Below are 12,604 nucleotides of genomic sequence, written 5' to 3'. Positions count from 1 at the left end.
ACATTCTCTTAATGAATAGAGGGATTTGTTCTAATGGTGTTTGTAAATAGGATATCATGTCCGCATCTTGTACAGCAATTAACCACTAGGAAGAATATGCAATATGCTAATTATTGAAGGTGTCCTACCAATTTGATTTGAAACTGTCTCATTGCTATTTGTTTCTCAATAAAATTATGGAAAAAAAAAAAAAGAAAAGCAAAATACACACAAAACAAAACAAAGGGCATGAGAATATATATATATTTTTTTTTTATATTTCCCTTTTGCTGTTTTGGTCTTTCTCATTTGGGCAGAAAAACCCAACTAGAATTAAGATTTCTTTGTCTACGTGAAGGCCAAATGACCTCAAACTTTGGAAGATGGTGATTTTCCTACTACACTTTACCTGTGAGATAAATCACATGACCAGATGTCTAAAGTCTGAGTTTGGGGCCTTGATCTCATGAGATGATCTGTCTGTCCTCTATCCCAACATCATACCTCCTAGTCATTACAGCTTTACCTCAAACTAATATCTCAGGGTACATAAATCTATCTGCTCTGGTGATCTGCAATGACTGTTGTATTATCTCTGTAGCATCTCTGACAGAATTTAGAATAAGCCTATTATTATCAATATCCATAAACACCCGCTGGGACTTTCCAAAAACTGGATGATTGAATTATTTAATCACTTTTGAAAAAAAAAAAACAAAAACAAACTTACCATTTATTGTATTTGGCCTTGTAATTCTGATTTGATAAATGTATTTGGCCCAATACATATATAGCAGGTATGTACTCTGACCCAGTATATATGTACTTATATTTCTCTCCATAACATTTTCTCAGTTTTCAGTAGAGGGTCTACATATTTTTTTGGACTTTTTACACAGCTGATACTGTCAGCTGCATGTAATAGTTTTATTTCTTCCTTTCCAATGTTTTTTGCTTTGTATTAGTTATCAAAAGAAAAATGGTGAATATATGATATCCTCATCTCATTCCCACTTCTAGAGGTGAGCTATCAATAATTTTACTGGGCCAGGGAGATAGCTCAGCTGCATACTTGGCAAGCACACGGTCCTGAGTCAGATCCCCAGCTCAAAAAAAAGAAATTACCATTAGACAAGACACTTGCTGTCTTATAAATTCTCTGTTTAATGTCTTCCAACTCATGGTTTTAAGTGTTCCTTTAAATTTTTAAAAAGCACAAAAAGGTTCTGCAATTTTATAAATCTTTTTTCTGTATGTAGGAAGATAGTATTTTCTAATGTTTATATATACATGATAAAGTATACTTATCTTCAAACATAAAAAGCATCCCTACCAAGTTGAAATACAGACCACTTGATTGTGACATGTTCCTGCTGGATCAAGTCACAAGTGGTACATGCATAGCTGTCCCATGTGATGTATAAACATGTTAATGTATTACCCTTCTTACATGTCACTGGACAGTATTCACTGTTTCTTTAAGATTTTATTTCTATGACAAGACAACAACAAACCGAGACCTTATCTCAAGAAACCAAAAAACAAACAACTCAACAAATTTTCTTTCTATTGGTGGGACTTTTCAGCTTGCTATCAAGGTTATATAAGTAGCCTCTTAAGACCTTTAAAAGAGTTTTTGTAAGATTTATGCTACTTGTTCCCTAAATGTTTGATTTAATACCGTGAGAAGTTTTCTTAGCCTGTTTCTGAGACAGACTTGCTCCACAGCTTAGGCTGGTCTCAACCTCAAGGTGCCTTCCTGTCTCAGCCTCCTGAGAGCTTGGGATCACAGGTGTGAGCTACAACACCCAGCAGTGTGGGAAGTTTCCTAACACAGACTCCACTTCAAAGTTAAATGTCTGTGTCATCTAAAATGGTACAAGCTTGTTCCTGTTAGCCTCTTTAATGTTTTGTTTGTAACACCTGTAGTATCTTCTCTTTGGTTTCTTACACTGATGATTTGTATTTTCTCCTTTTTTTGTGGTTTTGACAAGAGGCTTACAAATTCTATTCATCTCATCCAAGTACAAACTATTGCCTCCAGCCCAGGCCAGATTCTGGCACTCTCCTGCCACTGGTGAGGCCACAGTGTGAACAGGCACTCCATAGTTGTCAGCTGTCCCTCAGGTCTGCCCTCCCCACAAGCAACACAGGTGGGGAAACATACCACACAGCTAGACCAAAACAGCCTTCCAGAGACAGTAATGGCCTGGCCTTCATTGGCCCATTTAAACCAGCAGCTTCATTTTAAGCTTTACTGTGGAAAAACTTTCATTGACTTCTAATATTTTTTTCTGATTTTGTGAATAATTTTATATCACATTTTACAAAATTATAACTTTATTATAAAGAAGAAATAGAAAATGCATTTTAACTATCTTTCATTCTTGGAACAATGATGTATTCCATCACAAATATGTAGTATATTCTGCTAGTAAGAAACACTCCTGAGAGTTACAGAAAATACAGCAAACTTTGAGAGATTAAAAATTGTGGCAAAGCACAAGGTCCTGAGTTTGATCCCCAGTACCAAAAAAAAAAAAACAGGTAAAGTAGGGGCTGAGGAGATGGCTCAATGGAATAAGTGCTTCCCTGGCAAGCGCAAGGACCTGAGTTCAATCCCTGGTTCCGCAAAAAAAAGGTGAAGTGTAGGATAACATCAAAATACAGATAGGAATCAAGATGCCAGGAAAACAACTTGGTGAAAAGGAGAAAAACGTAGGGCTCCAGGAATAACGAAAGAACAAGAACTGAAGACAACAGAGCAAAAAACAAAGCAATCGGGACCAGTCCTGGCTCTGTCAGAGGAGGCAGAGCCTCTGCAGGAGGCTCTGTCTCTATACACACAAGCCTGTCTTCACTTTAGAATGCAGCTGGGGATCAAGATTCCAAAAGGCCAGATACCAAGAAGACCCCAATACACTGCTCAAGTTACCCTGAAGAGAGTAATTTGGAATCTAAAGGGTCTGCCACAATTATGACAGTTTATCTACCCTAACTCCTCTTCAGCCCACAGTGTACAACAATGAGAAAGCTGGCATCAAGAGGCCCCCAGAATACCTGGTGAGATAGCTCGGTGGACCAAGCACCTGCTTAGTCAAGTGCAGAGAAAGGGGTTTGATCCCCTGCACCACATGCCTTGCTGGCCCCAATCCCAGGCATGCTGAGCCAGCCACCAAGACCAGGCATGGTGGCGCACACCTGTAGTGCTGGGAAGTGCTGGGAAGGCTGCAAATAGAAGGATCACTGAGTCCAAGCTGCTTAGTAAGACCCTGTACCAAATACATTAAAAAAAAAAAAAAAAGAAAGAAAAAGGCTCCTAGACCCTTACGCCCACAAAATCTGACATTATGGACACTGAAGTAGAACTGAGATACGTATGTGTACCGATTCTCTATCACAAATATGGTCACTATGTATTGGAAACATGTACAATTAACAGAAAAAAAAAATCAGCAAAGAAACATCAAAGTTATACCACACCACTGAACAAATGAACTTAACAGATATCTATGCAGTGACATCCAAAAACAGAAAACACAGGGCTGGCCAAATAGCTCAGTGGATTAAAGTGCCTGAAAGCAGGCATAGGTTCAATCCCTGGGACTGCTGTGCTGGCCCTGCCTCTCGGGCGCACTGAGATAGCAATTAAGACTGGGCATGGTGGCGCAGGCCTGTAATCCCAGCTCTTGGGAAGCAATAAACAGGCTATCACTACAAGTCCAATCTAGTAGTGAGACCCTGAACACCCTGTAGACCCTTCCCTAAAATACAGAAAAAAAGAAAATGCAATTTTCTCAATAGCATATGCAACTTTTTCTATCTAAAACAGAACTTGATTTTAACAACCTATCCTATACTTTTAACTACAAATTTCTATGTTAGCACAATAATAACCAGCTGTGCGTCTCAGTAGCTTTGCCTGGGGATACAGCAAGCAATCTTTGTGTTTACCCATTTGGTATGACAAATGACAATGTGTACACGTGTGCCAAATTGCAAACTGGGATTTTTACCCAAATTACTATCTACCAGGTTTTATATGTTTACCTAAGCATCACAGGAGGCAAAATACACCCACACAACTCTTCTGTAAAAATGCATTTTACCATAAATGGAATGTAGGTGACTCACAATAGCTGCACCTGGGGAAGGCAAAACCCCACCTGTGCATTCACCTACTTAGCAGACAAATAGCAAGGTGTGCACAGGAGATCCAAAGCAGCAACCCATCGGTTTTGCCCATGAAGTGCAAAACTGTTAAGTTTATAGACAGACATGATTTGTTTCTTAAAGGTTTTTTTTTAATTTTTCTAGTAGAAATAGCCCAATCCAGTACAATGAAAAACCAGATTTGCGGGCCACCCAGATAGCTCAGCGGACTAAAATGCCTGCTTATGCAGAGCACAAGGGCTGGGGTTTGATCCCCAACACCACAAGCTGTGCCAGCCCCGCCCCCGGGGCACACTGAAACAGCAATTGAGATGGCACGGGGGCCTGCACCTATAATCCCAGAGCTTGGGAAGCTGAAAACAGGAGGATCACTATGAGTCCAATCTACGTAGTGAGACTGTATACCCTGCACTAAATACATTTTTTAAAAAAAACAAAAGATTTTCAAGTTTTGCAGAAGGCCAAAGTGAATCATCAGACCATTCATGCATGGATGACAACCATGATGACAATGACATTGGCCATGTGAGCCAAAACTCCTGTGACAGTGACACACAGCAAGAATCCATGGATACAGACACAGGGAATGCAGACCTCCTGGATTCATGAAAAGACAGCAATGTGAATACACTTAGAAATGGTACAATATGGCCACACAATGAAATGTAATAATCAAATGTTAGAACTAGTTCCAAAACTATAGTGAGGATCTTGGCGGGGTGAAACTTGCTGGAAGGAATGCCAGCAGTGCCATTCAGTGTTGGAAATTCTGACTAAGTGCTACAAAATGTTGTGAAATACACAAATGTTATGCTGAAATACAAGTAAAATGTTCTGTATACACCAACAGCTACACTCAAAAATGTTTTTAGTTTTTTCTTTTTTATTTATTGTTTTTAGTTTTTTCAAAAATGAATTTACTATGATAGCACCTCAATAGCTGAGCTGAAAGCACTGGTAAGTCGGTCTGCTCTACGTACTGGAGCTTTCCATGTACAATCACAGGACTGTAAAAAGAGTTTCGGAAAAGCTTGAGAGTTTTGGTTGTTTTCTTGTTTGGAGGCTTTTTTTCCTTGAGACAGGGTCTAACATTGTAATTCATGCTAGCCGCCTACTCGAGGCAATCCTTCTGCCTCAGCCTCCCAAGTGCTGGGATTACAGGTGTGTGCCACCACACTCAGCTGTAGGCTTGAGGTTTGCAGAATAACAATGACATTGAGATCTTATTTCCTTCAAAACTGCTTGAGGTTTGATGACAAAAAACTCACCAAGAAAGAGTAAGAACTAATAACCTGGCTGCTACGTGCTCATAGTTTCAGAGATTTGTAGATAATTGTCAATTTACATACCACCTGCACACATGACCACTGAAGAACATCTTGCAACATTTCATGGTCGCTGTAGCTTCTGGCAGTATATTCCCAAAGAACCTTCAAACTATGGCAAAAAATTTAGCCTCTGTAGACAAAAAGACTTACTATGCTTTCACTTTAAAATGTATCCTGGAACTCAGCCGTGTGAGCAGACTCATTGCTCCCATCTCCCTAACTGGAATGTGACATTCAATAACTGGCTTACCAGTGTTGCATTTGCTAACAGAATACAAATTGACCAGGTAGGAATTTTATAGAGAAACAAAGCAGAAATTCCAAATGCTGCAATTTCAGAACAGAGAACTGTATAGTACATTCTTTGGATTTCAGAAAGATTTAATATTGGCCTCATACAAGGAAAAGAAAAACAAATGGTACTGCTGTCAACACTGCACTATGATGGAAATATTAATAGGGAAACCTCAACAAAACAGAAGCCTGAGTTGGAAGCCTTTCTACACCAAAATCAAAGGTAGAGGAGACGCTGATGAGCTATGTAGCAATTATGATGTCACTCAAAACACAAAATGTTGGCCAATATTTGTGTTTAGCTTGATCTTAACATGCATGGCATAAATAGTTGATAGTTCACACAAAGAAAATAAGTGCACAATACCATGGAGAAATTTTATTAGAAAACTGGGACTGGAACTCATACTTCTTCCTTGGGAACTAGGCAAAACAATTATGGAGCACACTAGTAGGCTGACAAGTGAACAGCCAGGCACAGTATTACAAAGACCTACTATGTCTACAGGAAAACAAAAGAGAGGTCAACTGTGCCCCATGGGAAAAGAGAGGAAGACAAACCACACACACTATCAGTGTAAGCAATACTTGCATATGGATCACGCAGTTTTCATGTGTAAAGACTGCCTTGGGTGTGATAGTTCAAGCAAAGATTATTCCTGCAGTGGACTTCGGTTTGTATTTGCATTCTAGTCTATGTTTCTATTTCTGATGTTGCCTTTTAAGTTTTGTTTTGTAAGCAAGGAAACCGCTGATGTGGAAATACTGATACCTATTCTAAGCACTCATTACGTTTTTGATATCTCATTGTTATCTTATTTTCCTGCCAAGTGAACATTTTAAAACATAGTAGGAAGGTTCTGACAAAACAGGAAGACAAGAAAGGTGACAAGAATGGCCTTCCACATAAGAAAGGAAAGCAAAGCACATGTGCTGTCAGTATAAAAGATATATATAAGTTGTAATGTGTGAAGACTGTCATCTGACAGTTGAAGCAGATTATATTTTTATCAAGTTCTACAGTATTTTCATTGTAGTTCATATAAGAATTTATTTCTCTTGTTATGTTTTTAGACATTGTACAAAAAAAAACCTGGTGTTGAAAATTCTGATGCTTTTTAATAAACACAGTAAATATTAAAAATTTAATACTTTATTTTTGTGTTTTCTTGTTAAGTACTCATTGTTTAATATAATAAAATTAAAGTTAAAATTAACAATTCACCAACAGGAATATTCTAAAGAATAAACTTTTTAACAAAATTAGTGTTATGCCCTGTGGGCTACATAAATACGTAAGAACTGAAATAATGCCCTGCATACAATAGGATTGTAGTGAAATGAAGCTAGAATTCAACAGCAGAAAAAGCCACAGAAACTACACAACAGGGGCCAGAGAGACAGTTCAGCAGTCTAAAGTGCCTGCTTAAGCAAACTTAGGCAAGCACACAGGGACCACAGTTCAATCCCCGGTACCACTCACCTCACCAGCCCCATACCCAGGGTGGGCTAAGCTGGCTTCCCATCAAAAAAAAAAAGAAACTACACAACACATGGAATTAAATAATACATTACTGAATAGTCAATGGATCAAGAAGAAAGTAGGAAACAAAACTTCCCACTGCGTGGTGATGCACACCTGCAATCCCAACACTCAGGAGGCAGAGGAAGGACCACTGCATGTTTAAGGCCAGCCTGGGCTATACAATGAACTCAAGACCAGCCTCAACTCCATGGTGAGCCTCTGTCTCAAAAAACAAAACAACAAAAAGAGTTGGTTTTTGTTTTTTTTTTTTTTTTCTCAGAATGCCTTCAAGGCATGATTGGCTGGCTTGAGTTGTGAGGATCGAACCACAGCAACCTGAGCCTGACGGCTTTGTTGAAGCAGCCACTTAAAGAACTGAGCTAAGGGGCAGGCCCCCAAAACAACAAAAAGAAGAAAGTTCCTAGCATGAATGGAGAATAGAAGCACAATATACCAAAACCTATAACAGTAAATGCACCCATAAAAAGAATAGGATGACTCCAAACAAGTAATCTAAAAAAGATCCAACTCAAGGTCCTAGAAAGATTAACAATCCAATCTGAAAATAATAGAGGGGAGGACATTACAAAGATCAGAGCACAAACATAAAATGAAACTAAAGAACAATTCAAAAGCTCAATGAACCAGTTAGTTCTTTGAAAGAAAGGGAAGGAGGTGTAGAGGTCGGGAGGACAGTAGGCAGGGGAGTGGAAGGGAAGGATATATATATATATATATATATATACCAATTTCACCACAATGAATGCGTTTCTCGCGTATTGCAAACACACACTAATAAAAATTTGAGAAAAAACAAACAATGCAAGAGAAAAAATAATAAAAAACATAATTTTTTTAAAAAACAAGCCAGGCATGGTGGTGCACAGCTGTAATCCCAACACTCGGGAGGCTGAGGCAGGAAGATCTTTGTGAGTTTGAGACCAGCCTGGGTTACAAAGTGAGCTCAAAGCTAGCCTCAAAAGACCCTGTCTCAAAAAGACAAAACCCAAAGCTAGTCCACATAGTGGCTGCAGCTGAGGTAGGCCTGTAATCCCAGCTCTTGAACAGCTAAGGCAGACAGATGTGCATGAGTTCAAAGCCAGCCTGGGCTACTTAGTGAGTTCAACGCCAGATCTGGTCTCAAAAAAATAAAAAAGAAAATGGTGCAAATCACTACTTTTTTGTTAATCCATTTCCTTTGATTCAATGATTTAAAATAGGCAACATACCTGTATTCATTAGTGTAGTCAAAATCCTGCTTATTATGAGTTGGCTTCAGGAAATTACATTCTATAATTCCAACTACTCCAACACCCATGTTGTTTGCCTAAAATAACAAATGAAATCATCACCTTAGACATAACATATTATGCTTGAAACACTTTAAGCAGAGACAATTTGCAGAAAATATTTCCCTACATTTATGATAAGCAAGTCTCACACCAAAACACTTTTTGGAAATGATTTCTTTGGGGGAGGAGGGCACATAAATGCCTAAGTAGAGCCTTTCTTTAAAACCATTCCCATTACTTATAAGTATCTAGACAAATACAGAATTATCATGCCATCCTCACATTTGTCCATGAGAAAAAGATTGACTTCTATGAGGCTGCAATTCCTTAGAGCGCAAGATCCACAAATAACTAATCTCAATACCTCAGTGCCCTACACAGATTGTGGCACACAGTACTCTGACGGGGTGCTAAATAAAGGTTAATCCTATAGTGCAGCAGGAAGACCACTTGCAAAGAGTCTAGGAGTTCAAGGCCAGTGTGGGCAAAACAGCAAAACTGCACCTCAAAAGCAAAGGCTAAAGCCATTCATCCAGTTTCACATCCAGCTGCTAATGAGGAAGGAATAAAACCTAGATCCATCGAATTATTTTTTTTTAAAACCTCGATAACTAAAATATTAAGCTCAAGTCATAAGTCATATTCTAAATATTTATATGAGATAAACCAGTGTATTTTGCTTGGAATTATCACTTATTTCTAAGTCAACATTCAAAGAGAAAAAGATGAGAGCATGTGTATTACTTTTTTTTAATGTATTTATCAGACAGGGCCTATAGGGTCTCACTACACAGATCAGACTTGTAGTGACCCTCCTGTTTTCAGCCTCCCAAGCACTGGGATGACAGGCGCACACCACCACAACCAGTCTCAATTGCCCTCTCAGTGTGCCCCGGGAGCAGGCCAGCACAGCTTGTGGTGCCAGGGATTAAACCCCAGTCCCTGTATCTGCCTAAACAGGCACTTTAATCTGCTATGCTACCTTGCCGGTCCTGAAAGCATGAGTATAATGTACAGTATGTTCATAAACCATAGACCAAACTGTTCAAATCAAATCACAGCCCTGCCTGACTTCACCTGTAACTCAGTGACACCAAACTGCTCTCATTTGTAGTTCCTGTCCTCCTTAGCCTCACCCCACCTCCGCCCTGTCTCTCCCTTTTCCTGTGGACCCCAGTCACAACTCACTCCAGCCACAGCTAACATGCTCTACATTGCCATCCTCTCACAAGTCACCTCTGCCCAGAGAGTACTTCTTGGACTTTCTAAGGCAGTGACATCAACAGTCACTAGTGTCTCCAAGTAGACTCTTCTCATACTTTGAGGATATTCTACAGCCCCCGCCCCTCACCAACTGAGCTGTGGTGCATGCTCCATAACTTACCTTTATATGCTGAGCACACAGCACAGTATTTCACACTGACTATCTGGTACCTATTTAATGTTTATTAAACCCACAAATGCAAATATTTGGCCCACTCCATCTTCTGGTAAGACAAACATTAAAACTTTGCTCTAATAGCCTATTTTTTAATTTTTAAAAATTATTTATTTGATACAGGCTCTCACTATGCAGCTCAGACTCATAGTGATTCCCCTGTCTCAGCCTCCCCAGCATGCATACCACACCCAGTTTTGGTGGCTAGCTCAGCGTCCAGGGCTGGCATAGCATGCAGCACCAGGAATCAAGTCCAGCTCCTTGAGCTTGCCAGGTAGGTACTTAGACCACTGAGCTATCTCTCCAGCCCCTAATAGCCCATTTTTATAGCTGGACATGATAGTGCACACCTGTGATCCCAGCACTTGGGAGGCTAAGGTAAGAGGACTACCAGGAGTTTGAGGCCAGCATGGGCTACATAGTGAGTCCAGACCAGCATAAACTGTAGAGTAAGACTTCTCTCAAAATACAAACAAAAAGCAAAAACAAACAAACACCCTATTTTCAGTCACACTCTCCCACAAACTATATACAGTGCAAACTGAGTTGAAAAAAGGGGCTTTGTATCCTATCTCATCAAGTCAGATTCCTATATGACAAAAGAAATTTATACACATGTAAGTGGCAGATATATACTAGCAAAATTCCACTATAAAAAATGAATTTTAAATTACTAATAAAGTTGATTAATACTACACTATAGAATATTTCTGGTAAAAAAACAGTATCTCAATTATAACTACAAAAGTAACACCCACCCACCCACCCCCATACTGGAAATTGAACTCAAGACACTGCACTTGCCAGGCAGGTACTTATGCAGTTGAGCTATCTCCCTGGCCCCAAAATTAACATTTTAAGTAAATGTCACTGGTACCTCACATAAATTGCCAGATCTTTAAATTTATTTCCCGACCAAAATTTCCTGACTAGAATATCACTTGTACATTCATATGTGGAATTTCTGGGAGGTAGGTAAAGCTAAAGATGTGTGATACTAGGATTAAGAGTGTGTATGGGGGCCAGCCAGATAGCTCAGCGGATTAAAGCACCTGCTTAGGCAAACGCAGGAGTCAGCAGTTCGATCCCTGGCCTGCTTTGCTGGCCCCGTGGTAACTAAGACTAGGCATGATGGTGTGTGCCTATAATACCAGTGCTTGGGAGGCTGAAAACAGGAAGGGTCACTACAAGTCCTATCTGTGTAGTGAGACCCTGTAGACCTTGTACTAATTAAAAAAAAAAAAAAAAAGAGTACATATGGATGGTACCAATCAAAAGGCCTGGGGCCTGGACAGAATACAAAGGGATAGAAAAAAAATGCAGGCTTATGGTTACTGCTTGCTGCTTCACTGCCTTCCACCAGCTATGTTATGAACTGTTTTCTGTAATGCCCCTGTCATGCTGCCCTGTCTTGGAGCCAGCTGACTATGAACTGAAACCTCTGTACTCTGTGAGCCAACATAAACCTTTCCTCCTTTAATCTGTAGGTGTTAAGTATTTGTTCCAGCAATAAGAAAAGTAACTAAAACATTCCATCTTAAAACCTGTTAACATATAAGCCAAGTGTGGTGGCATATGCCTGTAATCTCAGTACTTGGGAGGCTAAGACAGGATCACCACAAGTCTGAGGCCAATCTGAACTACACAGTGACACCCTGTCTCAAGACACCAAAATATAAATAAATCCTGTTAATGAAATTAATTTTCAGAATTATCACTGAATTCTCAAAAAATGCACACACACCCATGAAAAGCCTCTCTGAGTACCGGATCCTAACCACTAGACCACCAGGGATCGTCAAGCCTCTCTGAAATCACACATGGGACTGGCAGTTTGACCTGGAAGGTTATGGTCATCATCCTAAAGTGAATTCCACAACAGTAAAAATTTCTAAGAGGATAGTTTTAATATATTTAGAAACTTCAGAAAAGCAAATAGCCTATACAGTACCATTTTTCAGACTGATTCAGTCAGCACGAATAAATGGCAACCAATTTCATTCTATGAAATAGTCACTGGATCCACATCCAAATGCAATCAAAGGTGTGCTTGTTGTCTGAGATCATACACAAGCTGCAGAACCTATATGTATCAGAACAAATTTCCTTTTCTGTAAAGCAGGAACAAAGTATCTGCCCTTCTAGGACTGTTCAGAATGTAAAGTTCAATGCCACAGTAGGGTTAGATTTGACATCCACAGTTTGGGAGGGGGTGGTGCTGCAAAATTATTTTACCTTTGATCCAATAACATTATCCTAACTTTGTTAAAAGCTGACATGTTATGGGGGGGGGCAGATACTTTCTTTTCAAATATAAAAAAATCTTACCCTTAGCTGACATCCAACTTTTTCATAAGCTTTGATGAGTCTATTCCTGTGATACATCATTATCCCATAATGATCTTTATTTCTGCAGTTGAATCCAAAAGTAATTCTCACTGTTTTAGTCTTAAAACATTAAGGGAAATTCCAAACACAAGACCTCACTCTATCCCAATCATCTTTTGTATTTCATTTTTGTGGAGGGAGGACAGGGTCTCACCATGCAGCTCAGGCTAGCCCTGAACTCATTATG

The 12,604-nt window shown here is 39.4% G+C and overlaps 1 protein-coding gene across 2 annotated transcripts in view; it reads right to left on the bottom strand.

Moving 5' to 3' along the window:
* Morc3 (MORC family CW-type zinc finger 3) overlaps window positions 1–12,604 on the bottom strand; it is a 54,988-nt gene that overhangs the window by 18,630 nt on the left and 23,754 nt on the right. For both annotated transcript variants that reach the window (XM_004634358.2, XM_023718719.1), the window contains exons 8-9: window positions 12,358–12,477; window positions 8,529–8,626 (exon numbers count right to left, since the gene is read on the bottom strand). In XM_004634358.2, coding sequence (XP_004634415.1) covers window positions 8,529–8,626; window positions 12,358–12,477 — 218 coding nt within the window. The remainder of the gene's footprint in view (window positions 1–8,528; window positions 8,627–12,357; window positions 12,478–12,604) is intronic.

This window comes from Octodon degus, unplaced genomic scaffold (assembly GCF_000260255.1).
Source record: "Octodon degus isolate 3935 unplaced genomic scaffold, OctDeg1.0 scaffold00061, whole genome shotgun sequence".
In the NCBI taxonomy this organism is placed as follows: domain Eukaryota; kingdom Metazoa; phylum Chordata; class Mammalia; order Rodentia; family Octodontidae; genus Octodon; species Octodon degus.
The sequence above is the reverse complement of the archived record's forward strand: the minus strand, read 5'-3'. Positions and strand labels throughout refer to the sequence as shown.